The 23,931-nt window shown below is 38.1% G+C and overlaps 1 protein-coding gene across 1 annotated transcript in view; it reads left to right on the forward strand.

The window, feature by feature from the left end:
• The window catches only part of EFCAB5 (EF-hand calcium binding domain 5), a 183,750-nt gene that overhangs the window by 107,823 nt on the left and 51,996 nt on the right, over nt 1–23,931 (forward strand). Inside the window, 9 exon segments of the mRNA XM_037808987.1 lie at nt 9,358–9,457; nt 11,013–11,409; nt 11,470–11,679; nt 11,953–12,266; nt 13,622–13,699; nt 13,799–13,891; nt 15,528–15,742; nt 16,952–17,108; nt 23,344–23,633. Coding sequence (XP_037664915.1) covers nt 9,358–9,457; nt 11,013–11,409; nt 11,470–11,679; nt 11,953–12,266; nt 13,622–13,699; nt 13,799–13,891; nt 15,528–15,742; nt 16,952–17,108; nt 23,344–23,633 — 1,854 coding nt within the window.

Here is a 23,931-nt window from a genome sequence, read left to right on the forward strand (position 1 = left end):
CATGATTTCCTTTGGAATTAAATAGATAGGCTGTCTACCACACTATTACTAGAAGCATTTACAGAAAAACCCTAACTGTGGGACCAGAAATGTGACTTGAGACACCACAATGGAGAATCTTGGCTTCTCACCCAGTTTTGAGACTTAAGCAGTTTACATACCCAGAGCCCTTTGGTTGAAGGGAAGGCTGGATCTCTTGAGGAAGGATTCTGCAAGACTGCCGTAAGCATATACTGCAAATCTTACTCCAAGCTTTCCTCAAAGGATCTGTAGCCATTTACTATGGTGATTGTACTTTGGGAAAGGGGAAATATCCCAGACTTTCAGGGATTACCAGACACTGACTCCATGTTAGCACTAATCCCTAGGATCCTAAAATGCCACAGTGGGCCACTGGTCAAAGTTTGGTCTTCTAGATGTCAGGTGATAATGATATTTTGGCCCAAGGCTGTATCATAGGCCCAATTAATCCGAGACTCACCTATGGTTATTTCCAGTTATCAAATTTGTAATTTGTACATACATATTCAATAACTAGCAGAATCCTCACATTTGCTTCCCAAATTAGTAGAAAGGACCAAATAGAAACTCCTGAACTTCCCCTTTCTACTGAAATGATAAAAACAACAAAAAGAAAAAACTAAACAATAGAGATTAGATATGAAATTATATTATATATTAAATAATGAAGGATTCAGAGGAGTAATTCTATTATATCTTCATCTAACGCTCCTATTTTGCCCATTCAGAAGGTGAATAGATCTTGAAGAATGTTTGTAGATTACTGTGACTCCATTACAGCAGATATTCCAGATGTGGAATCTTTATTGGACCAAATCCACACAATCCTCTCACTCACAACTATTGGTCTGGCAGATGCTGTTTGATTTTACCTGTCAGGAACAGCAGTATACTTTCACTGCCTTGCCTTACAACTAAGTTAGAGCTCATTCTCCCTAACACAGTCTGGTATGCAGAAACCTTGATTGTCTTGACATAACACAGACATCACATAGGGCTACTACCTTGAAGATGTCCATCATGGTGATTAGACCTGATGAGCAGGACATAGCAAGTATATTAGATGCCTTAATAAGACATGTGTGTCAGAGGGTGGGAGATTAACTCCATAAAAATCCAAAGTGTACCACTTTGGTGAAATTTTAGCAGTTCAGTGATCTGAAACATGATAGTATATCTCCTCCAAAGTGTGAGGCAAATTGCTGTACCTATGCCACCTACTACTAAGAAAGAGGCACAATGCTTATTGGACCATTTTAAGTTTTAGAAACAACTTTTGTCAGATTTGTGTGTGCTTCTCATATACATTAACTGAGCCATTGACTGCCAGAGTGGGTCAGAGCAACAAAAGGGTTGTAGACTTTTCTAGTCTGCATTGCAAGCTCTTCTTCAATTTGTGCTTTATTACTCAGCATATCTCATAGTATTTAAAATGTGTGTAGCAAATTGGAATGCTGTAGCAAGTTGCATAGCACAGTGCAAATCCTTTGAGTTTTGGAGCAAAGCTATGTCCTCTTCTAAAGTTAACTATTTTCCTTCTGAGAAGCAACTCCTGTGTGTAGTAATTCATAAAACCATACACTTAACTATGCACTTTTCTGTATGGATGTTGCATTTCAAAATAGAGGAGTGTTTAGAAATTATGATGTTTTCGTATTATAGAATACCATGTAGAAGTTAAAGGAATACAATATATTTCTTTACATACATGAATTTGATATCAATGTACAGTAAATAAAAGCAATTTAAAGAATGGGGGAAGAAGATGGTGGCTTAGAGAGGAGTGGAAGCTAGTTTGTCCCCTGGAATAACTAATAAACAACCAGGAACAAAGGAACAACTAGTAAATAATCTGGAATAACTCCAGGGGGACAAACATGACCGTCCACTCATCATACACCATCCTGAATTGGGAGGAATGCCTGAGATTGCAGCATAAAATCTGTAAGTAAAAACTGTGGATACAAGCCCGGCGCCCCCTCCCCCCATGGCCCGAACTGCAAAGCCTTGCAGTGCTAGACAGCAGCACTCTCCGAACAAGTGAATATAGCTCAGCTGAGCTCCAACTGGGGTTTTAATTAACAAACATGGACTGTTCAATACAAGCTACAAATCCTCAACAAGCAGACAGAGGCTTTGGATGACGACTGACCTTGGAGAGCCAGAGGGTGGCCACGGACTGGCCCTGAAAGGGCTTTCTGTCCCTTTTTCAGCTCAGTGAAGAAAGCCTCAGCCATTTTCAGTTCCCAGTGCTCTGACCCAGACAAGGGTGGAGATAACACAGGCAGAGAGACTATTCAAATGTAAATGACCTCTCCCTGGGGGATGTATCTTCCCTAAGAGGAAGAAGGTGGTGCCAGTCTCTACTACCTACCTTCCATTCAGAACCAGACCCCAGAGCCTGGGGGAAAACAGCCACAGGCCACACCTCCTTACACAGTCGGGAGCTATAGGCTGACAGGTGCCAACTGCTGGGCAGAAAAGCACAGTGACTTGAGGCCTCACAGGATGTATCAATCTTTTAAGACACCCTCAGGGAAACCAGATACTATTGCCTCCTTCCAAGACCTGAGCCCATTCTGGTCTGGGAAAACATGATTGGGGTAACCAAGGAAACCAGATGCTTAGAAAACAGAAAACTACAACCTACATGAAGAAAAACAAAGTTATATCCCAGTCAAAGGGACAAACTTACACTTCAACTGAGATACAAGAGTTTAAACTATAATTAACAGAAACATTGTATTATGCTTCCTTTAATATAACAAAGGCAATATACCAAAGCTAAATGCATATGGGGGGGGACATAGAGGAAGGGTATGGGACTCCTGGCATTGGTGATGTTGTCTGGCTCTTTATTCTACTTTAGTTTAATGATATCTTTTCTTTTGTTGCTTTCCAGCTGCCATGTTTTTCTCTCTCTCTTTCTTTTTCTTTTGTCTCTCTACCTTCTTTGACTCTTCCTCCTTCTTTGTGGAAGAAATGGACTTGTCCTTATATAGATAGTGGCAATGGGGCTGAATACATACATATGTGACTATACAGGGAACCAGTGATTGTTTACTTAGTATGGAATGTATGGTGCGTGAACAAAACTGTCTTTAAAAAATGGGTTGATGAAGAAACCTTAAGGGCACTGTATTGAGTGAAATAAGACAGACACGTAAAGACAAATATTGCAGGGTCTCACTGATATGAACTAACTGTAATATGTAAACTCATAGACATGAAATATAAGCTACCAGGATATAGAATGAGGCTAAAGAATAGGGAGTGGTTGCTTATTATGAGCAGAATGTTCAGCTAGGGTGAACTTAAATGTTTGGAAATGGACAGAGGTGATGGTAGCACATTGGGAGAATAACTAAGAGTGCTGAATGGTCTGTGAAGTTGGTGGAAAGGGTAAGCTCAGAGTCATGTATGTCACCAGAAGGAAAGTTGGAGGTTAAAAGATGGGAATGTATAGAACAGTGAATCTTGTGGTGGTCACTGTCCATGATTAACTGTACAAATATTAGAAATCTCTCTCATGAACTAGAACAAATGTATGACACTATAACTAAAAGTTAATAATACAGGGGCATATAGGAAAAAATATATATACCTATTGCAAACAATGTACTACAGTTAATAGTATTTTAACATCCTTTCATCAACAGTAACAAAAGTTAAGTACAAGATCCTATCAAAATCAATTACAGGCATGGTCGGTCCTAAGGCATAATTCTCCTTTAGCTGTGGATCTGTGAACTTAGAACAAGTTATATGCTTCCAATATACAAAGGAGGGACATTCATAGGATAAACATTCCCATTGCCATAAGAAAAAACTGAAAAGAAAACCGGGTTCACAGGACCAAAGCAGTGAATCAATAAGGGAGGGGGGTGGGTTTGGGGTATGGGAGGATTTGAGTTTCCTTTTTTAGTCTTTATTTCTTTTCTGGAGTAATGAAAATTTTCTAAAAATTGAAAAAAAAATTAATTGTGGTGATGGATGTACAGCTGTATGATGGTACCATGGGCAATTGATTGTACACTTTGGATCCTTGGATAGTTGTATGGTATGTGAACAATCTCAATAAAAAATAAAAAATAAATAAAAAAGCAATTTAAAGAAGGATAAAGGTACTATGATACCAGTTATGTATTGTAAAATGTATACACAAAATGTTAACAATCATCATGCTTGTTTTATCATTTTCTATACTTTTCTGTAATTAAAATTTTTCTCAAAATAAAAGCAGTGGGAGGGGGAGGGGCAAGATAGGGGCATAGAGAGGTGTGGAATTTAGTTAATTCCCTGGAGCAACTAATAAACAGCCAGGAACAACTAGTAAATAATCTGGAACAATGCTGGGGGCAACCGTGACTGTCCACACATCATACACCAACCTGGTTTGGGTAGAATGGCTGAGATCGCAGCATAAAATCTGTAAGTAAGAACTGCGGACCTGCACCAGGAGCCCCCTCCCCCCATGGCAGGCTGAGCTGCAGGACCCCACTGTGGGAGAAAGCAGCATTACTAGAGCAAGCAAATATAGCTCAGCCCAGCTCCAGCTGGGGTTTTAATTAACAAAAGTGGACTGCTGAATATAAGCTACAAACACAAAACCCTAACAAGCAACAAAGTACCCTGAGGTCACTCCCAGTGGAGAGGAGGTGGGGCTGACAAAAAAAAAATTAATTTTAAAAAAAAAAAGGAAAACTATGTTTAAAACTTCAACTTCCATATGAGACCAAGGGAAGAGATACCTATTTGGTACAGGATCTAAATTTTCTAAAAGGTACAACTCTACAGTCGATTTGTTCAAACACCACAATTGCATGGAACTTTGAATAGGAAGTGAGATACAGTAGGTTAGTATAGGCTGGAGGGAAATAGTGACACAACCCAGAGTAATTTGGGCAGATAATAAAAAATATATTTACAGCCTCCCCCTCCCCAGCCCCGAGGATCTGGGGGAAGGTGCGGATGTGTTGGACATCCTCACCTGGACTGGTGTTGATGTTGTCACAAACATTGGAACTGGCGGTTTGATGTGCTGAGCCCTCGATCATGGGACTTGCCCTTAGGAAGTTTGTTACTGCAAAGAAGAGGCTAAACTTGCATATAATTGTGCCTGAGAGTCTCCCCCTCAGTACCTCTTTGTTGCTCAGATGTGGCCCTCTCTCTCTCTGAGCCATCTCGACAGGTGAACTTGCTGCCCTCCCCCCTATGTGGGACCCGACTCCCAGGGTTGTAAGTCTCCCTGGCAATGCAGAATATGACTCCCGGGCATGAATGTGGAACCAGCATCATGGGACTGAGAGTGTCTTCTTGACCAAAAGGGGGGTGCAAAATGAGATGAAATAGTTTCAGTGGCTGAGAGATTTCAAATGGAGTCAAGAGGTCACTCTGGTGGACATTCTTATGCAGTATATAGATAACACCTCTTAGGTTTTAATGTATTGGAATAGCTAGAAGTAAATACCTGAAACTACCAAACTCCAACCCAGCAGTCTGGACTCCTGAAGACAATTATATAATAATGTAGATTACAAGGGGTGACAGTGTGATTGTGAAGACCTTGTGGATCACACCCCCTTTATCCAGTGTATGGATGAGTAGAAAAATGAGGATAAAAGCTAAAGGACAAGTGGGGTGGGATGGGTGGATGATTTGGGTGTTCTTTTTTCACTTTTATTTTTTATTCTTGTTCTGGTTCTTTCTGATGTAAGGAAAATGTTCAGAGATAGACTGTGGTGATGAACGCATAACTATGTTATCATACTGTGGACAGTGGATTGTATACCATGGATGATTGTATGGTGTGTGAATGTATTTCAATAAAACTGAATTTAATAAAAAAATAACAAAAAAAATAAAAAGGCAAAATAATAATTAAAATGAATGTAAAAAACGTAAAAAAAAAAAAAAAAAAGAAAACTATGAAGGCTTTTAGAGACTGACCTTGGACAGCTAGAGGATACCAGTGCCCTGGAAGAGGGAACCCAGAGGACTGGGTGATCTATCTGACTGAAGGGTGAAACTGGGGGGCTGTGGACTGGCTCTTTCCCTTTTTCTCTCTCAACCTGAGTGGCTATTGTCAGTTTGCAGCACTCTGACCCAGACAGGGTTAGAGTTACAGAGTTTGAGAGACAAAGGAGCTATTCAAATGGAAAAGATAACTCCCTAGAAGGTGTATCTTCTGTAAAAGGAAAGAGGTGGGGCCCAGCTTTAGTGCCAGCCCACCCTTCAGAATTCAGACCCCAGGGCCTGGGGGAAAACAGTTAATACGGAAACAGACTAAGCTAAGAATTAAAGGAGCCACACTTCCTTACACCAGTTGGGAATGATAGGCTGACTGGTGCCACCTGCTGGGCAGGTTCATAAAAGCACAGTGGCTAGAGACCTCACAAGTAAGTCTGTCAATCTTCTAAGACACACCCTCAGGGAAACTTGACTCTGACCATAGCCCCACTCTGAGACCCGAATCTGGTCTGCGCTGGGAAAATCTGATTGGGGTAACCAAGGAAAACAGATGTCTAGACAACATAAAACTATAAATTATATTAGGAGAAACAAAGATATGGCCCAGTCAAAGGAACAAACTTACATCTCAATTAAAATAGAGTTGAGATATTGTTTCACTTTAATGAAACAATCAATCAAAGATTTTCAAAGAAATATGCTAAATCATATCAAAAACCAAGTCAACGAGTTCAGGAAAGATATGGAGAAAGAGATGAAGGATTTAAAGGAAACACTGAGTGACCATAAGGTAGAAATCGAAAGTTTGAAAAAAACTACTGTCAGAATCTGGAAATGAAAGGCACAACCAGAGACAAAAAACACAATGGAGACATACAACAGCAGATCTCAAGAGGCAGAAGAAAACACTCAGGAACTGGAGAACAAGACACCTGAAATACTACACACAAAAGAACAGATAGGAAAAAAAATGGAAAAATATGATCAACTAGTCACAGAATTGAATGACAACGTAAGATGCATTAATGTACATGTCATGGGTGTCCCAGAAGGAGAAGAGAAGGGAAAAGGGGGAGAAGCAATAATAGAGAAAATAATCAATGAAAATTTCACATCTCTTATGAAAGACATAAAATTACGGATCCAAGAAGCGCAGTGTACCCCAAACAGAATAGATTTGAATAGACCTATGCCAAGACACTTAATAACCAGATTATCAAATGTCAAAGACACAGAGAGAATCCTGAAAGCAGTAAGAGAAAAACGATCCATCACATACAAAGGAAGCTTGATAAGACCATGTGCAGATTTCTCAGTAGAAACCACGGAGGCAAGAAGGAAGTGGTGTGATATATTTAAGATGCTGAAAGAGAAAAACAACCAACCAAGAATCCTATGTCCAGCAAAACTGTCCTTCAGGTATGAGGGAGAGTTTAAAATATTCTCTGACAAACAGACAATGAGAGAGTTTGTGAACAAGATACCTGCTCTACAGGGAATACAATAGGGAGCACTACAGACAGATAGGAAAAGATAGGAGTGAGAGGTTTGGAACACAATTTTGGGTCTTGGTAGCACAGCAATGTAAGTACACTGAACAAAGATGACTGTGAGTATGGTTGAAAGAGGAAGGTTAGGAGCATGAGGGACACCAGAAGGAAAGAGGAAAGATAACGACTAGGAGTGTATAACTCAGCAAAACCTAGAGTGCTCAACAATTGTGATAAAATGTACAAATATGTTTTTACATGAGGGAGAACAAATGAATGTCAACTTTGCAAGGTGTTAAAAATAGGGTGGTTTGGGAGAAAATATAATCAATTCAAACTAGAGACTATAATTAACAGAAACATTGTATTATGTTCCCTTTAATGTAACAAAGGCAATATACCAAGGCTGAATGTCTATAAAAGGGGGATATAAGGGATGGGTATGGGACTCTTGGCATTGGTGATGTTGTCTGGCTCTTTTATTGTACTTTAGTTTAATTCTATCTTTCCTTTTGTTGCTTGTTAGCTGTCATTTTTTTCTTTCTTTTTTTTTTTTCTTTTGTCTCTCTACCTTCTTTGACTCTTCCTCCTTTGTGGAAAAAATGGAGAAGTCCTTATATAGATAGTGGTGATGGTAGTGAATGCATAGATACGTGATTATACAGGGAACCGTCGATTGTTTACGTAGGATGGAATGTATGGTGGGTGAACAAAACCATCCTAAAAAAAGAAAATGGGTTGATGAAGAAACTTGATGGCACTATATTGAGTGAAATATGTCAGACACAAAAGGACAAATATTGTATGGTCTCAGTGATATGAAATAATTATAATATGTAAACTCATAGACATGAAATATAAGTTACCAGAATATAGAGCGAGGCTAAAGAATGGGGAGCAGTTTTTTTATTATGAACAGAATGTTTAACTAGGTTGAGCTTAAGTGTTTGGAAATGGACAGAGGTGGCGGTAGCATGTTATTGTGAGAGTAACTAACAGTGCTGAATGGTGTGTGAAGGTGGTGGAAAAGGGAAGCTCAGAGTCACATATGTCACCAGAAGGAAAGTTGGAGGTTAAAATATGGGAATATATAAAACAGTGAATCTTGTGGTGGACAATGTCCATGATTAACTGTACAAATTTGAGAAATCTCTTTAATGAACTAGAACAAATGCATGACACTATAACCAGAAGTTAATAATAGAGGATTATATAGGGAAAAATATACCTATTGCAAACTATGTACTACAGTTAGTAGTATTTTAACATTCTTTCATCAACAGTAACAAATGTACTATACCAATACCATGAGTCAATAATGGAGGGGGTGTTGTTAGGGGTATGGGAGGATTTGAGTTTTCTTTTTTGTTTTTATTTCTTTTCTGGAATAATGGATGCACAGCTGTATGATGGTACCATGGGCAATTGATTGTGCACTTTGGATGATTGTATGGTAATGTGAACAATCTCAATGAAATCAAATTTTTAAAATACATAAATAAGTAAAAACAATGCAGAAAAGAACTAGTAAGGAACAGTTAGTTGTTTCAAGTGGCACACTCTGGTCAGGTTCGATAAGAACTAAACATTACGTATTGGATTTAACAGTTAATAAGTGAGTAACAGCAAATATTTGTTAAGCATCAACTAAATGCAAGGCATTTTGACATGTCACAGAATGAGAAAGTAGGGTTTGAACCTAAAGGCAAGATGTAGCTATCCTGATTTTGACTCTGCAGCTTTTCTTTAGATGATGAGGATGACAGTGATGGTGGTAGTGATATGGTGATGATAATAAAAGCTTCAATAAGCCATATTCCATCTACGTAAAAGTCGTACATCTCCTGCAACAACTAATCACAAACTTCTTGCTTAGGTAGGGTTTTTGGATCGGCAGAGGACATTGGCCTTGCTGGAAGCATTCTATGACGAAAGTCCAAAAATGCTTAGGAGGTTACTCCGAAACCCAAGACAATGTAAGTAACAGAGGGAATATGCTCATGCTGGGATGATGCATTACACTGATATGATAACACAAGGTCATTCTTCCCCCTGGAATCCCTTCTCCATAGCATCTCCTTTAAATCATTATAGCTGTATCTAGTTGCTCATTCCCCACGAAATTCGCTTTTCATCACAATTAAATGTGTTTTTCACCATAGTGCAATACTAAAACTTGTCAGGTCAGAACTCAGCTAGGATTCAATTTTTAAAATTCATTCAGATGAAGAGATGCTCTAGTTACATTCTGAATGTTTTATAAATTAAATTGGCAATGGTAATTGCGGTTTTAATGCCCACCTTACAATTATAAGATTTCTAAGAAAAATATTTCAAACATTTTTACTTATACATCTTTACCGTACTTGTACAACTAAACATCCCTTTTATATTACTACTAAAACAAATAGGAGTGTGGGTTTTATTTTTATTTTTAAAATAGAAAGTGTTTTAATGGTTTGGTTTTCCAGAGAATGGCAATGTTTTAGTCCTGTATGAAAATGTATTATTTGGTTACTTAAGAATCTGTGGTGAATTTGAATGTGATTAAAAGGGGGAAATTTTAGGTTGCATATATGTTCCTAGAATAAAAGCTTAAAAAAAATTCATGGAACTGCACAACACAAAAAGTGAACCCTAAGTTAAACCATGAACTATAGTTAAAAGTACTTTCATTAATTGTATTAAATGTACCACACCATTGCAAGAAGTTAATAATCGGGTGATGTGTATGGGAACCCAGTATTTGATACTTGATTTTTCTATAACCATACTCCTCAAATTAAAAACAAAAAAGAATCTGTGGGTGATATACATAGAGTATTTCTGAAATTTGTGGGAATTACAGATTTAGCTCAACTACTAGAATGTTTGGGGGAGAGGGAGGCAAGTTTGTGGCATGAGTACCCCCTCTCTGTGGTCCTGGCCACTGGGGTGGTTTATTTTAAACAGTATAATTCTGGTGAAAGCTATCCAATCTTTCCCCCAGAATTATGAACCAGGTAGCCGTATAAGTTGTAGAGAAAGAGAATTGATGAGTGATGGAAGAAGAGGTGGAGGGAAGAAGAAAGAGAGAGAAAATGAATATTGGAAAAAAAAATGCCCCAGTGAAAGATTGCCAGGGATAAAGATTTGCTTTTATTTTGATACTGCAATTATTGAAAAGGTATTTGAGATGAAAGACATGTCACTTTATCCATTCCTATGCTATATTGTGGGAGGACCAAAGGCAAAGGATAAATTCTGTTTGCCTTGGCAGACTAAACAACTCTTCAAGTAGCAAAAGAAGAATCATGTTCATTTCCAAAGCCATGCCCTTTAGGAAGGGATGGTTGGCTTCTAACTCACAGTAGTCAGCATCTTTTATGTTGCCTTTTCATTGTGTTTTTCATTATGCTGTAGGGAAAGATAACTATTATTTATTTAAAGCAATATTATAACCACTGTGCTTTCTGTATTGTTTAATTTAATAGTTCTGATTCTGCTTTATAAGATCAATTGTTTAAGTAAATGTTTTGTTTTCTGCATTAGGGCCTTTCATTGAATTTGAAGAGATAGACTTGCCTGAGTTCTGGGGAGACATGGATAATCAGAAACACATTTATGAAGATTATGACGAAGTGTTCTTAGAGATGAGAACATTATTTTCTAAAAGACATGCTAGCAAAACCCAAAGCAAAGAGTTAGAAAATCAAGACGATCAACATAAACATGATGAGCAGACAACACCAAGCCCACCAGAACAGCAGAGAGGGACAACTGCAAAAGACCCACATGGAATTTCAACTAAAGAACAAGAACAAGGCAGAGAGTCAACTGCAGACCAAGAACTTTGCAGAACATCAGTAACAGAGCAAGGAACCCACATGAGGTCAATTGCAGAACAAGGATCAAGTAGAGAGTCAATAGTAGAACAAGGACCACACAGGCTGTCAACTTCAGAACAAGGAACCCACATAGGATGAACTGCAGGACAAGGACCTCACAGAGAATCAGTAACAGCTCAAGGACAGTACAAAGATTCAATGACACAACTAGGACCACACAGAGGATCAACTGGAGAACAAGGATCACACAGAGAATCAATAATAAAAGAACCACACAGAGGGTCATCATCAGAACAAGGATCACGCAGAGTGTCAATAATAGAACAAGGACCACACAAAGGTTCAGTTGCAGAAGGAGGGTCAAGAAGAGAGTCATTAACAGAACAAGCATCACACAGAGAGTCATTTGCAGAACAAGGATCAAGAAAAACATCATTAACAAAACAAGCACCACCCAGAGGGTCGATTGCAGAACATGGATCAAGAAAAAGAGTGTCATTAATAGAACAAGGACCACCCAGAGGGTCCATTGCAGAACAAGGATCAAGAAGAGCGTCTTTAATAGAACAAGGACCACCCAGAGGCTCGATTGCAGAACAAGGATCAAGAAGAGCATCTTTAATAGAACAAATACCACCCAGAAGGTCGATTGCAGAACAAGGATCAAGAAGAGCATCATTAATAGAACAAGGATCACACAGAGGGTCCATTGCAGAACAAGGACCACCTATGGAGGCAATTCCAGAAAAACAACAGGTTGTAGGCTTATCTTCAGAATCAAGAAAATGTAGTATCTTATGAGAAAGTACAAAATCTTGGGAGGCTACTCTCACTGAATACATTGTAATCTCTCCACAGGAAGAGAGGATCCAGGGGCAAACATATGAAAATGAACTAGTCATAAGTCCTGAACTGCAAGAGGAAGTTCCAACATCAAATAGAAAAGATCATCTTTCAGGTAGGTAAGCAGTTCTTCTACAACATCCACTCCCTCTTTTGTGGAGTGATTTTTAGTCTTTTCAGAATATACCCATTTAAATTAAGATCTTTTCTGGCATATTAGGTCATGCAAACATCAGACATAAACTCAACATGTCTAGAACTTGAACAATTCATCAAAAGCAAACCAGAATGTCTCTGTTGTCTGTGTATCTAGATTCTCCTTTTGCACTAGAAGCCCATTGTGAGGAAGAAATCAGGTAATGATACATATAGAAATGTTGTAATTGAATCTCTGAAAAGGCATCAGAAAACCTTTTGTTTTAAATGTGGTGTATGATATTAGAAACTACTTTTTAAAATTTCTTTCATTTTTGCTTTTTTTTAGGTATATGTAAGATACAGTTCTAACAGTTTTTAAAAGTCATGTTTAAGACAGAAAGCTCCCTGCAAATATTTATTCTGCAAAAGACATTTTCTCTGAATTGCCTCTGCCTTTTTGTTGAAAACTGTAATCTTTTAGAGAGCCAATCTAGTATTAATACTACTTAAGACCTCAGATAAGTGTAAAAAAATTTTTTTAAGTTCAGCCATTTAATTCTAAAGTCTTATAGTCCCAAAGAAAGTTCTTATTTAAAACTCCTAAGAGATGGGTAACCTTTGTTCTAGATTCTACACTATCATTGACTAATTTTAAACCTTATGTTTATTTCTTCACAAAATGGGGCTACTAATTTCTGACTATCCTTACATAGTAGGGCTACAGCTAAAAAAATTAGTGAAATTAGTGTTCAATCAGATGTTACATTAGTGAGGACTTAGCTTTGGCTTTGTTTAACAGTGATCCAAAATAACAATATCTAAACAAGATGGGAGTTTCTTTCTTTCTAATATAAAAGTCAAAACTTGTAAGACCACTCAGCCACGTGAAATCAACAGGGACCTAAGCTTCTTCTATCTTGTGGCTCTTCCGACCACATGGTCAGAGATGACTCACCACCATATTCACATATTGACCAGCAGGTGAGGAGAAAGGAGAAAGAGTAGGCATCACATAACTTCCCCTCGTATCTTATTGGTCAACATTTAAGTATATAGATACCTCGCCACAAGGGAGGCTGGGAATGTAGTCTCATTTTGGGTAGTCAGATTGGGGGACATCAAATTGCCAAAGCATTGCTCTCAACAATTAAAGTTATTGTGTTTTCACAGTGGTTGATTATGACAAAACATATGTGAGAAAGTACCTGAAAGAAAGTATTTCGTGTTCTACATGCAAGACATTTCTCTCATTCATTAACCTTAGAATATATAATAGAAAGACTTTTAGTCCTTCTAGACCCAATTTATAGACATTTTTTTTGTACCTTTCAGAAACTGCAAAAACAGAAATTAAGAAAGATAAATTCTGTGAACCAAAGACCCAAAATATAGAAGGAAAGCCATGGTCAGGTAACTCCTCATTTAATCCTCTTTTCATTTACACCCAGAGCAAAAACATTGTGCAAGTGCAGTTAAATTGGCTATGTTATAGAGTGTGTTTTTTTACAGGAGAATTTTTGACTTGTAACTGGAAGATGATGTATGCCAAATTTGAAGATGAGGAACAGGCAAACTTAATCTATGAAAACTCCAGGTTCAGAGGTACATGTTTACAAGGAAATTAGGAAGCACAGATGGCAATCCAATTAATGAATTAATTTACTGTAGTGCCCCGTGATAAAGATTGGATTTAGTCAAGACACAATGGGAGGGTGATCTTGGTCTTATTTTGTCCTTGATGGATCTATACATATGCAAGATAAATGTTTTTGGAGGTGGCATACACATATGCATATGCTCTTAATGAATGCTGTTCTGTTTTTAAACATACAACATTAGATATATAATGTGTTTTTACTAATACATGGTAATACATGGGCCTACAACTGCTTTGAAACTATGATTCATACACAGCAAAGGGGATCAGATATTAGAAATTAGGACTCAGTAGAAATCATTCCAGCTGTTCCTCTCTCTGATAGGGCCACATTCAAACATGTAAAGCAGGTGAGACTCTGTCTCGTTTTAAAAGATTTACAAAGTAAGAGCTACTCAAAAAGCAAAGAGGAGTTTTTAGCTACCAGATAAGCCATGTTTTTAACAACGATTATTCCAACAAATACTCACATTTTATTAAAATGTTATTTTATCATTTTATCTGTCACATCATGTAGTAGAATTAATTAGATAAAGATTATTTTCTTCCTATATGCAAAAATTTTCTTTTTTAAAACTGGATCAAAAACAAAGTTTCTCTCCTCAAAGTATTTTGGTGAATTTAGAATTCTTTTCTTAGGATTTCAATTCTACCCCCTTCCCACATCCTCTTGGAATCTGTTTGGAACTTCATTCTCTCTATACCTTAATCTGGGAACAACAAAAAAAATTTGTTGAAAATGCATGGCATTGGTCAAACTCTTATGGCCTGATAGTTCATGTTATTTTTCTCCCTGGTCTTACTTCTTTGTTTCAGTTTTGCTTTTGCCATTTTTAAAATTGCATAGATGTTCATTTTAAGTTATGTCAGAAGGGTAGGAATGATTGAATAAATGAATAAATCAAGCATAAGTCATTGGACTGATATTTTATGAAATATGCTTCATGTGATAACCTTGAGCTTCAAGACATATATGTTAGTCAGAACTCTTTGAGGAGGGTTGTAGTTGTGGTATTTACTGCTTTATGTAAGTATAAAGTCCAGAGTGCAACTGGCTTCAGGCCCAAATAAATCCAAGGGTTCAATAATAGCAGCAGGACATGGTCTCTCTGCCTTTCAGTTGTGTTTTTTTTTTTCCTGTCACTTTGAAATATGGTTGTCCATATTGTGACAGTGATGACCACAAGAACATCTCTAAGCTTATATCCTACTAGTTTAGCAATGAGAGTACAAAAAGGGTTATTTTTCCCCCATAATTCTCCCCAAAATTCTGGGGCTAGTTCTCATTGGCCTTTAGTGGCTAGCTACATTGCTATGTTATATGAATCACTGTCAAGACCTGTATCACATGCCCATCCTAGGAGCAAGGGTAGGGGAAGCTCAGTACCACCTGAATCATCTGAACTGACAGTGGGGAGGGATGTTATCTTTTGAAGAAAAAGGGGGATGCTGGCCTCGTGAAGACAGCATTCCCAAGAAGCAAAAACAGTAGCTGTCCATTACAACAGGTACTCACATATATTTTCTCTAAACTTTGAAAGAATTTTTCACTTGACTGGCATATGTTTTCCTGCATAACAGATCTACACCCAATTATCAGAAATATTCAGTCTTACAAGGAAGGAAAAGACAGGAATGCCTTTAATGGAATTTCCTTCCATCTGCTCCAGTTTGTACAACTCTTGGAGACATTTGTTGGTGAAGATACTCCCTTGACTGTCAGTGAGACCCTCAGCTCCTTTTTTAAGAGGGGCTATGTTGAAACGAAAGAAGAGAAAATGAGTGGCTTAGAACAGGTAAGTATGTTATCAACGAAACAAGTGAGGTCATTATTATAGAGTAAATCTCTTAACCACAGTTGCTTGTATTATGGCTTTTCTTAAAAATCTTACAGCCAAATTTACTACTTTATTTCAACAAGCATGGCCATTAAATGTTTAATTTCACTGTCAAATGTTCTAAGATTGAAGTCCAGAGAACTCATTCCTCTAATAACATGATTACTCCTAGCAGGAGATGGTTTATTGCTCGGCTTTGTTTTTCCTCCTCTACGGTTTTAGGAGAGGACTGACGAGCAGATATGCACATATACAAAAATGTGTTTATGCACTATTTGTCTGCTATACAAGTGCATTTGCAAATGCACATACCTAGGGAAATGATTATGGCTTGAGTATGTATTTTTATTCATGTACACCCAGGTAGTAGATATTTCCTAAGAACTTATCCTACTTACTTGGGTGATAGATGAATACACCCAAACTAGCTTATATAAATAATTTATGAATTCATATATGAAATATGTAAATTATATTCACCAAGCATATTCAGTAATGTCATCAGCCCTATGAGTCTTCTTAACCTACTTCTAGAGCTGATATCCTGTTTGTCTCTTCAATTGCAGTTTCCTCTGTTTAACTAAATGGCATATATATACACACACACACACACACATACACACACACTTTCTTTTTGCCATTAAATCTATCTAGATAGTATCTAATTACTATGTAATTAATAGAAATAATATAGTAAGAAATCTGAAAACTAAATAAAAAATGTCAAGTCAATGTTAAATATAAAAAAGAATTTTTTATCATAGCCATTTTTAATTGTTTGAAACAGCCATTCATCCCCCTTTACTGCAACATCCCACCAAGAAGCTGGCAGAGCACCCACATGTTTATCACATTTCTGAACAGCCAGAGAGGGTGGTAGTAGACAGGAATGAATCCAAGATTCTTAAGGGAGTGTAAAAGCCCCTTCATAAGTTCATGTGTTTCAGTCCAGTGCAGAGATTGCCTGTTTTTCACTCTAGAAGTGAAATGGAACTGGCATTTTGAGGACTAAAATTAATCAATGCATTTTTCCATTAGCATCATACTTGGCCCCAAAATAAAGCTATTTCATTAAAAGAAGCTGCACTTTTTGGTATAAGCACAGGATGCCAGCTAGCACAATGAAAATTGTGTCTTCTGTGCTTTTTTATCTTGTTTGTATCCTAGGTTAGACAAAATGCTTGCCAGGTCCGACAGGGGCTTCTCCTAGAAGCCCTTTTTCAGAAGTGGGACAGTGATGGCTCAGGCTTCTTGGATGTGAAGGAAGTTGATGAACTCTTATACACATACAAAGAGGGAATGGAAAAAGAATCTATGAAGAAAGGTAAAATGTGACAATTTTCTTATTTAAGTTGTGGTAACACCTTGGCTTCAAGTTTCCCAATATTGTGACATATATACAGTTAAAACATGGGTTGATCTCTCACAATAAGGAAAACTCCACCTCTGCCTAAGTGTCAGATAAACTGTAATGAAGAGCTCTCAAGGGTCCCAGTCAGAAAGCCTGACCTAGTTACATTTTCCTTTTCTGAAATAAAAAATATTTTCTTGTTAGCTTAGAATAGAAGGGTATTTCTAAAGGTCCTCAAGGCCATAGAAACCCAACCAGGTTCTTCTTTCATCTGTGAAATTTATCATAAACAATAAATATTCTCACAAGAGAAGTCAAATTGAGCATTTTCTCTGTAATTCACACAAGACAAAATTGTCCCTAGGTCGTTCACCTGAAAGTATGAAGAGATTGCTCAATGTGGCTGCGATGCTTCCACAAAGCTGACAAGTAAAGAAAATTATAAAGTGATCCAAGAGAGCTGTAGTGTAGGAGTAACTATTGAAAGTCATTTTTATCTGATTTAAATGGTAGAGATTCTTTATTGGCTCATTTCAGTTAACAAAACTGAGTTTCAGGCCAAACATCAGTCCAGTTTTGCAATTAAAAATAAAAAAGGCATTTGTCTGAGTTTCTGCCCTTAACAGATTGTCTTCTACTGAGATAGGTTTCAAGACCTTCAAGCATTGTGCTTTCAGCATAATGCAGCTGAAAAGGTAGTGCTGCCCAATCTTGTTACCAGATTTCCTCCTCAATGCTATGGAGTTTCAGCATCTAAGGAAAAGCACAACCAAATGCGCTGGTGTTTGCCCACCGGGCTATTTTACATACCCTTCACATTCCACCCCACCATCACCACCTGCCCCAAGCAATGTTTGGAAATATGCAGGGGCTATGGGTAGGTGGAGTCTACCGGTATTTAATGAGAGGATGCCAGGGATTATACACACCCTGTAATAAGCAGGGCCATTTCACACAATGAAGACTTGTCCCACCCAAAATGTCAAAAATACCCCATTGAAAAATACTGAAGGGGTAGGTTTCATTTGTAATTTCTGCTCTAATCGATAGAATACTCTATCAACTAAACAATGCACCAATGGAAAAGAAGGTTGCAGGTTTTATGATAACCTGTCCAGGATCAGTTAAGCAGATGGAATTAGTGCTCATAATACTTGTGTCTCAAGTCTCTGCTAAACTCTGCCATGATCCATCTAATACCTTCCATAGCTTACTCTGACTCTGTTATTTCCTTTGTTCTAACACTTTGGGAAACAGCAAATGACAAGGAGAGAAATCAGAGCAGCACACTGCCACAACTGATAACAACCAAGAACCATCATATCAGGGTAATGGACACTACAGTTTCTCAGTCCTGGCATCTCCTTCCATACTCAGTGGAACAACTGAGTCAACCTGATGCACAAATATCTGGTTTATTCAAACTGATTATTACAAAGCCAATGGGAGAGACAATGGTGGCAAGAAATCCTAAATACACAGATATAATCATTTTTTTTATTTCAAGACCACAACTCCATGACCTCATTCTTTATCCACAAACCCTTCCTAAACTGTTCCTCAAGGCTTCTCCCAAGATAGAACTACCTAGATACATGTTGCTTTCACCCTGATTACTGTTTACTTCACACATAGATAGTCTTGTAAACCTCAGACTGCTGCTGTTTCACAGAGGTGCTAGGAAAGATGCTTGTGTAGGTCAGTCTTTGCAGAAACTTTGTCTCACTTGGCCAGTTTGTATTCTTGTCTTATTTTTGGAAGGAGTGGGTAAACTAATGAGGCCACTCCCCCCCCACCAAGGGCTTCTCTCTTGATCTAATTTATCTCAACCAATAAATGCAGATTGCCCTTCTTTGTCTTACTGACCAGCACAACTCAGCATAATACTAAAAATACTGATGTCCACATGATTGTCTTCCCACCAAAATAAAAGTCATCCCCAACTCTCCAAATGAGTAACCCTACATTCATGATGCCTTCCTATTGATTCCCAGTTTTACCCTCAATTTAGACAGGACTAACCCTCCAGGGTGATGGTAAGAGCAGGGAGGTCAGTGCTAGCAGCAGATACATGGGGTTCTTTTCCTGCAGCCATGCCTGAAAAATAGAATAAATAAGAACATTGTGGATATGCAACTGCATGATTTTTTACTTACACTAATTTGATTGGAGTCATTGAGAGCCACTTCTACAACTGTAAGTTCCTTTGACCATGAAGACATAAATTGTATTTCATCAACTCTAGGATGTACAGTTTCTTATATTTTAACATGTATGAAAAAGGGATTCATCTTACAATTGAAAGCATGTCACAATTGCTATTGTTCAGTGGCAGTCATGACATAGTACTCATCACCTGAGTAGGCATAAACTTGGTTGTTATTCCTAGTGGCATGACTGGTCAACTTCATCTTCTTGAAATTTTGATATACCATTCAATGAAGGAGCAACTTGATTATTGTCTGAAAACCTTCTGTTGACACCTTTTGGTATATTCAAGAAAGTACCAGCATCAAGACTTGCAGAATGCTGATAGTAGCTGTGGTGAATTGAATTGTATACTCCAGTTTGGACCTATTCTTGTTCTTGGTCCGCCTTATGTTGGGTATGGACCCATCGTAAGTAAGACCTCTTCAAGACGTTACTTCAATTAAGGTGTGGTCCATCTCAATCAGGTCAGACTGTAATCCAGATTACTGGAGTCCTTTATAAGCAGAGTGAAAGTGAGAGGGAGAGAGAAGTGATGGAGAGCAACCAGAAACGGGAAGTCAACAGAACCCAGAGGAGAAAGGAGAAGATATCTCCATGTGCATTACCATGTTAAGAAAAGCCAAGGAACCCCAAAGATTGCTGGCCAGCTAGACAATAATGACCCAAGGAGGAAGCAAGCCTTCTAACCTCTGAAACTATGAGCCAATAAATTCCTGCTGTGAAACCAACCCATTTTATGGTATCTGTTTTAGCAGCTAGGAAACAACAACAGTGGCTTAGAAGAAAGTCCTACAGACCATAGTAGACCACTTGTAAGAAACTTCGCATTATCAATGCTCCTTCGTCTGTATCATGAACCCCTCCTAAACTTCTCCCCAGACCTTCTTGTACAGTGGAGCTGACTGGAACACAGGTGTCCCACCTCTCAAAACCATTTTCCTCATTTGCATGTGCCTTTTCTCATTATAATGCCATTATCATAAGGCATGGGAATCCTATAGCCAGATCAATCCGGAGTGAAATCTGTTGCAGAATTCCTTATCCAAGATCTTAACTCTGCACACTTAGCTTCCTTCTGTGTCTTCAGCTACCCTTATTCTTGAGGTTAAAAGAATCCAAACCATTCCAAAGATCTGCCTATTTTCTTGTTTTATCTATCTGCATCCACAAGGTCTGATTCACCCCTCAAGTCTGACTAACTTGCAAGTTTCTCCTGAACTTACTAACTTAACTTCTTACTCTCCTTGAAGTTTTCTCCTCCTATATTATACATTTCTCTTCTGATCAATGCCTCCCAATCAACAGCTACTGAAATTCTTATTCTGATACAATAAATTCTTTTCTTCATTTTATTAGATTCCAGTACAAATGATTTTGTTTTTCACTGGGTTTGAGGATTTAGCTGGTGAATTTGGCATAGCAGATTTTCAATTCTCAAAGTATATCGTGTACAAGGAAAAGAATTGTCAGTTATTTTCAATCTTCTGCTCTTTCAAAAGCCATTGTATTGGTTGATCTTCAAAATGTACCCAAGTTTATCAAGTGTCATGTTCTCTTCACAATTAATGTCTTCTGTAAACTTCACATTGCACAACACTGCTTGTCTTAGACTGCATCCAGAGAGAATTTACTTAGTGAAGTTCCACTGATAAGATGGGCAAATTTCATAACACAGAACCATGTTCTGCAGAGGAAAAAACACTAGACAGTGGTCAGAAGAGCTGGGTTCCAATACTGGATCTTTTGCTAAATAATCACATGACCTTGGCAATTATTTAACTTCCATAGACCCAGGAGTCCTTGTTTGTAAAATTAAAGAATTAGACATGATGAATTCCAAGGAGCCCAAGAATGATATTATAAGAATGGTCCATTACGTATAATTGAGCCACAGCAAATAGGGGTAGGTAGAAAGCATAAAATGTAAAGGGTTAAGTCCAGGAAATGAGAATGAGGAAAGCAGTGATGAGGTAGAATCTGCTGCCAGAAGAAAATGTCTGTGAGCAAGAAGAACAAATTATTCTCTCCAACAGCGGGCTTGTCGAAATGACTCTTTCTGAACACATATTGGTAGCCACCTGGCCTGAGGAGATGATTCCTGAGCTTGTGGCAATATGGAAGAAGAAACTCAGATTTAGCCTCTTAAAAAAGGAAGAAAATTTTAAACTCAGGTATTAGATAATAACTTCATCAGCAAATCTTCAAGCAGCTCTGCATTTTTTTTTTTTTATCCTTATGATCTCTTTCTGTGTCCAGGATTAAAAATTGGAATTTAAATAGCATAAAATCACAGGATTAAAACCTCTAGAAATGTTTTTACTGGTGTCCTCAAAATGGAAGCTTTCTATATGGAGGGGGAACCTTGGAGTTTTTACCCTGTCAATTCCCTTTTGTTTTACATCTTTAAGGTCACTGATTCTTTCTTCTGCCAGCTCCAATCTGCTCTTGAAACCCTCCTAGGAATTTATCATTTCAGATATTATGGTCTTCAACTCCAGTATTTCTGTTTGGTTCCTTTTTAAAATATCTATCTCTTTAGTAAGATTCTCATATTGCTCATTCATTGTTCCTGATAATCTTTAGTTCTTTCTCTGTATTTTCCTTCATCTTCTTGAGCATTTTTAAGATCATTTTTTTAAAGGCTTTGTTTGGTATGTCCACATCCTAGTCTTTCTTCCTTGGTGTTTTCTGGATTTTTTTCCTCTTACTTTGGATGGGCCATCATTTCCTGTTTCTGTCTTATATCTTTTGTTGCACACTGTACATTTTAATATTTTAAAATGTTAACTCTGTGATTTATTCCCTGAGATATCTGTTTCTTGATTTTGTAACCAGCTGGTGATAAAACAGAGATTTTCTCAAGCTTCAGCCCTGCTATCAGGAAGGTCTGCCCAAGGCAAATGCAGTGTACAAGGTTTTCCCTCTCTTTCTGGGCCTGTGTCTTGTTGTGGACTTTTGTTTCTTAGTTGTTTTGTAGCTCTCCTGTTTACAGGAGTTTGGTCGTCCTCTCTGTTTCCCAGGAGACAGACCTCCCTCTCCCGGGCTGTTTGAAGCTCTCAAGCCTTTCCCCCAGACTGTTCACCTCTATAGTTTCTTATACTTCTTTGGTTGTTCCAAGCTGCTTTTGCCTGGAGGGCAAATTCTGGGAGGAGGGTCATACTAGAGAAGACTTTCCCTAGTCAGTCTTTCCCAGATGAAACAGGACCAGGGACCCATGCAGGGGGGGCTCAGACTAGCTCCATGGTGCCCTGGGGAGGGGATCAGGAAGGGTGCCAAAAGCATCTTACACAGCTCCACAAAGTTGAGCTTTCTTGGGGACGTAGAAGAAGATATAAATTATTAATAACATTCAGGTGTGAAAGTGGATTCACGATTAAAAAATAAAAGAGAGATGCAGAAATGTACAGGGCATGCTCAGGGACCATGAGTAGAATGAGGATACTGGAGAAAATAATTCCTTCTTGGTATTAGGGGCAGATATGATTGGAAAATGGACTATATCTGAATACGTTAGGACTTTGAACTGGGAAACCACATAATGCAAGTTGTGTTTTAGTTTAATTTTATATATATATATTGAGCATTGCCATTGGTAATCCAATTATAAGGTGATAAAAGCTGATTTTGGATTACAGAAGAATGAGTGGAGAGGAGTGGTCGCAAGATACATTGCCAAAGAATAACAGATAGGATTTAGTGGTCTATTAGATATGGAAGACAAAAGGTAGGGAGGAGTCAAAGTTGACCCTGGGGTCTCACCTGGGTGAGTGGTAGAATTAAAAGAGAGAGAGAGAGATGACATAGGAGTCATCTTGATTTCAGCATAGAAAGCCACTGTAAAATGTTCCACTGGGCTCAAAGATCCCTTTGATATACCTGGTTTTCCATAGGAAAAAGTTGTCATGGGCTTCAGTTTGCTGTAAGAGGAGAATGAAAATGTCTCCTGCAGATGAATGAACTTTTTATTAGTTCTTGGTTTTGTTTTTATGTCTTTTAGCTAAACTACATATCCAATTTCCAAAGCCACACCCTGGTCATGAAGTGAGGTTGTCTTTGAAACAGTTTCAGAAATACATAGAGTTGGTTGTATCTGAACTCAGAGGCAATGAAGATCAAGTTCTGGAAAGTGTTGTGGAGTTTCTGATGAATTCTTTAGAGAGGAGCCAGATTGAGAGTCTGAGAAATCGTGCCAGACGGAAGTGGCTCCATCAAATCCAACATGCTGCAGAGACCAGTGGGGTATCCCTAGAACCAGTGTACACTGAGACCTTTAAGGCCCTCACCCAGGTATGTTTTCTAAAATTATCTATAAAAGGAAAAATTTACTCAAAGGTAAATGTTCAGTGGTTGCAAAGGTGGAAGATACTGAATTCTCCTCAAAAGTTGCTGGGTCCAATACATTACAATGACTTGAAGCCTAGGAGAGCACAACTGGAATGGTTGCAGTTTGGCAAGGTAGAAGCAGAAGAGGAAAGGTAGGAAAGACAAAATTATATCTTGGGATTTCTAATTTCATCAGTGCTGGGTGTCAGATAAGCCTAGAGTAGACATTGAATTGAAAAACACCAGTAAGAAGATGTGAAGG

Source organism: Choloepus didactylus, chromosome 18, assembly GCF_015220235.1.
Source record: "Choloepus didactylus isolate mChoDid1 chromosome 18, mChoDid1.pri, whole genome shotgun sequence".
In the NCBI taxonomy this organism is placed as follows: Eukaryota; Metazoa; Chordata; class Mammalia; order Pilosa; family Megalonychidae; genus Choloepus; species Choloepus didactylus.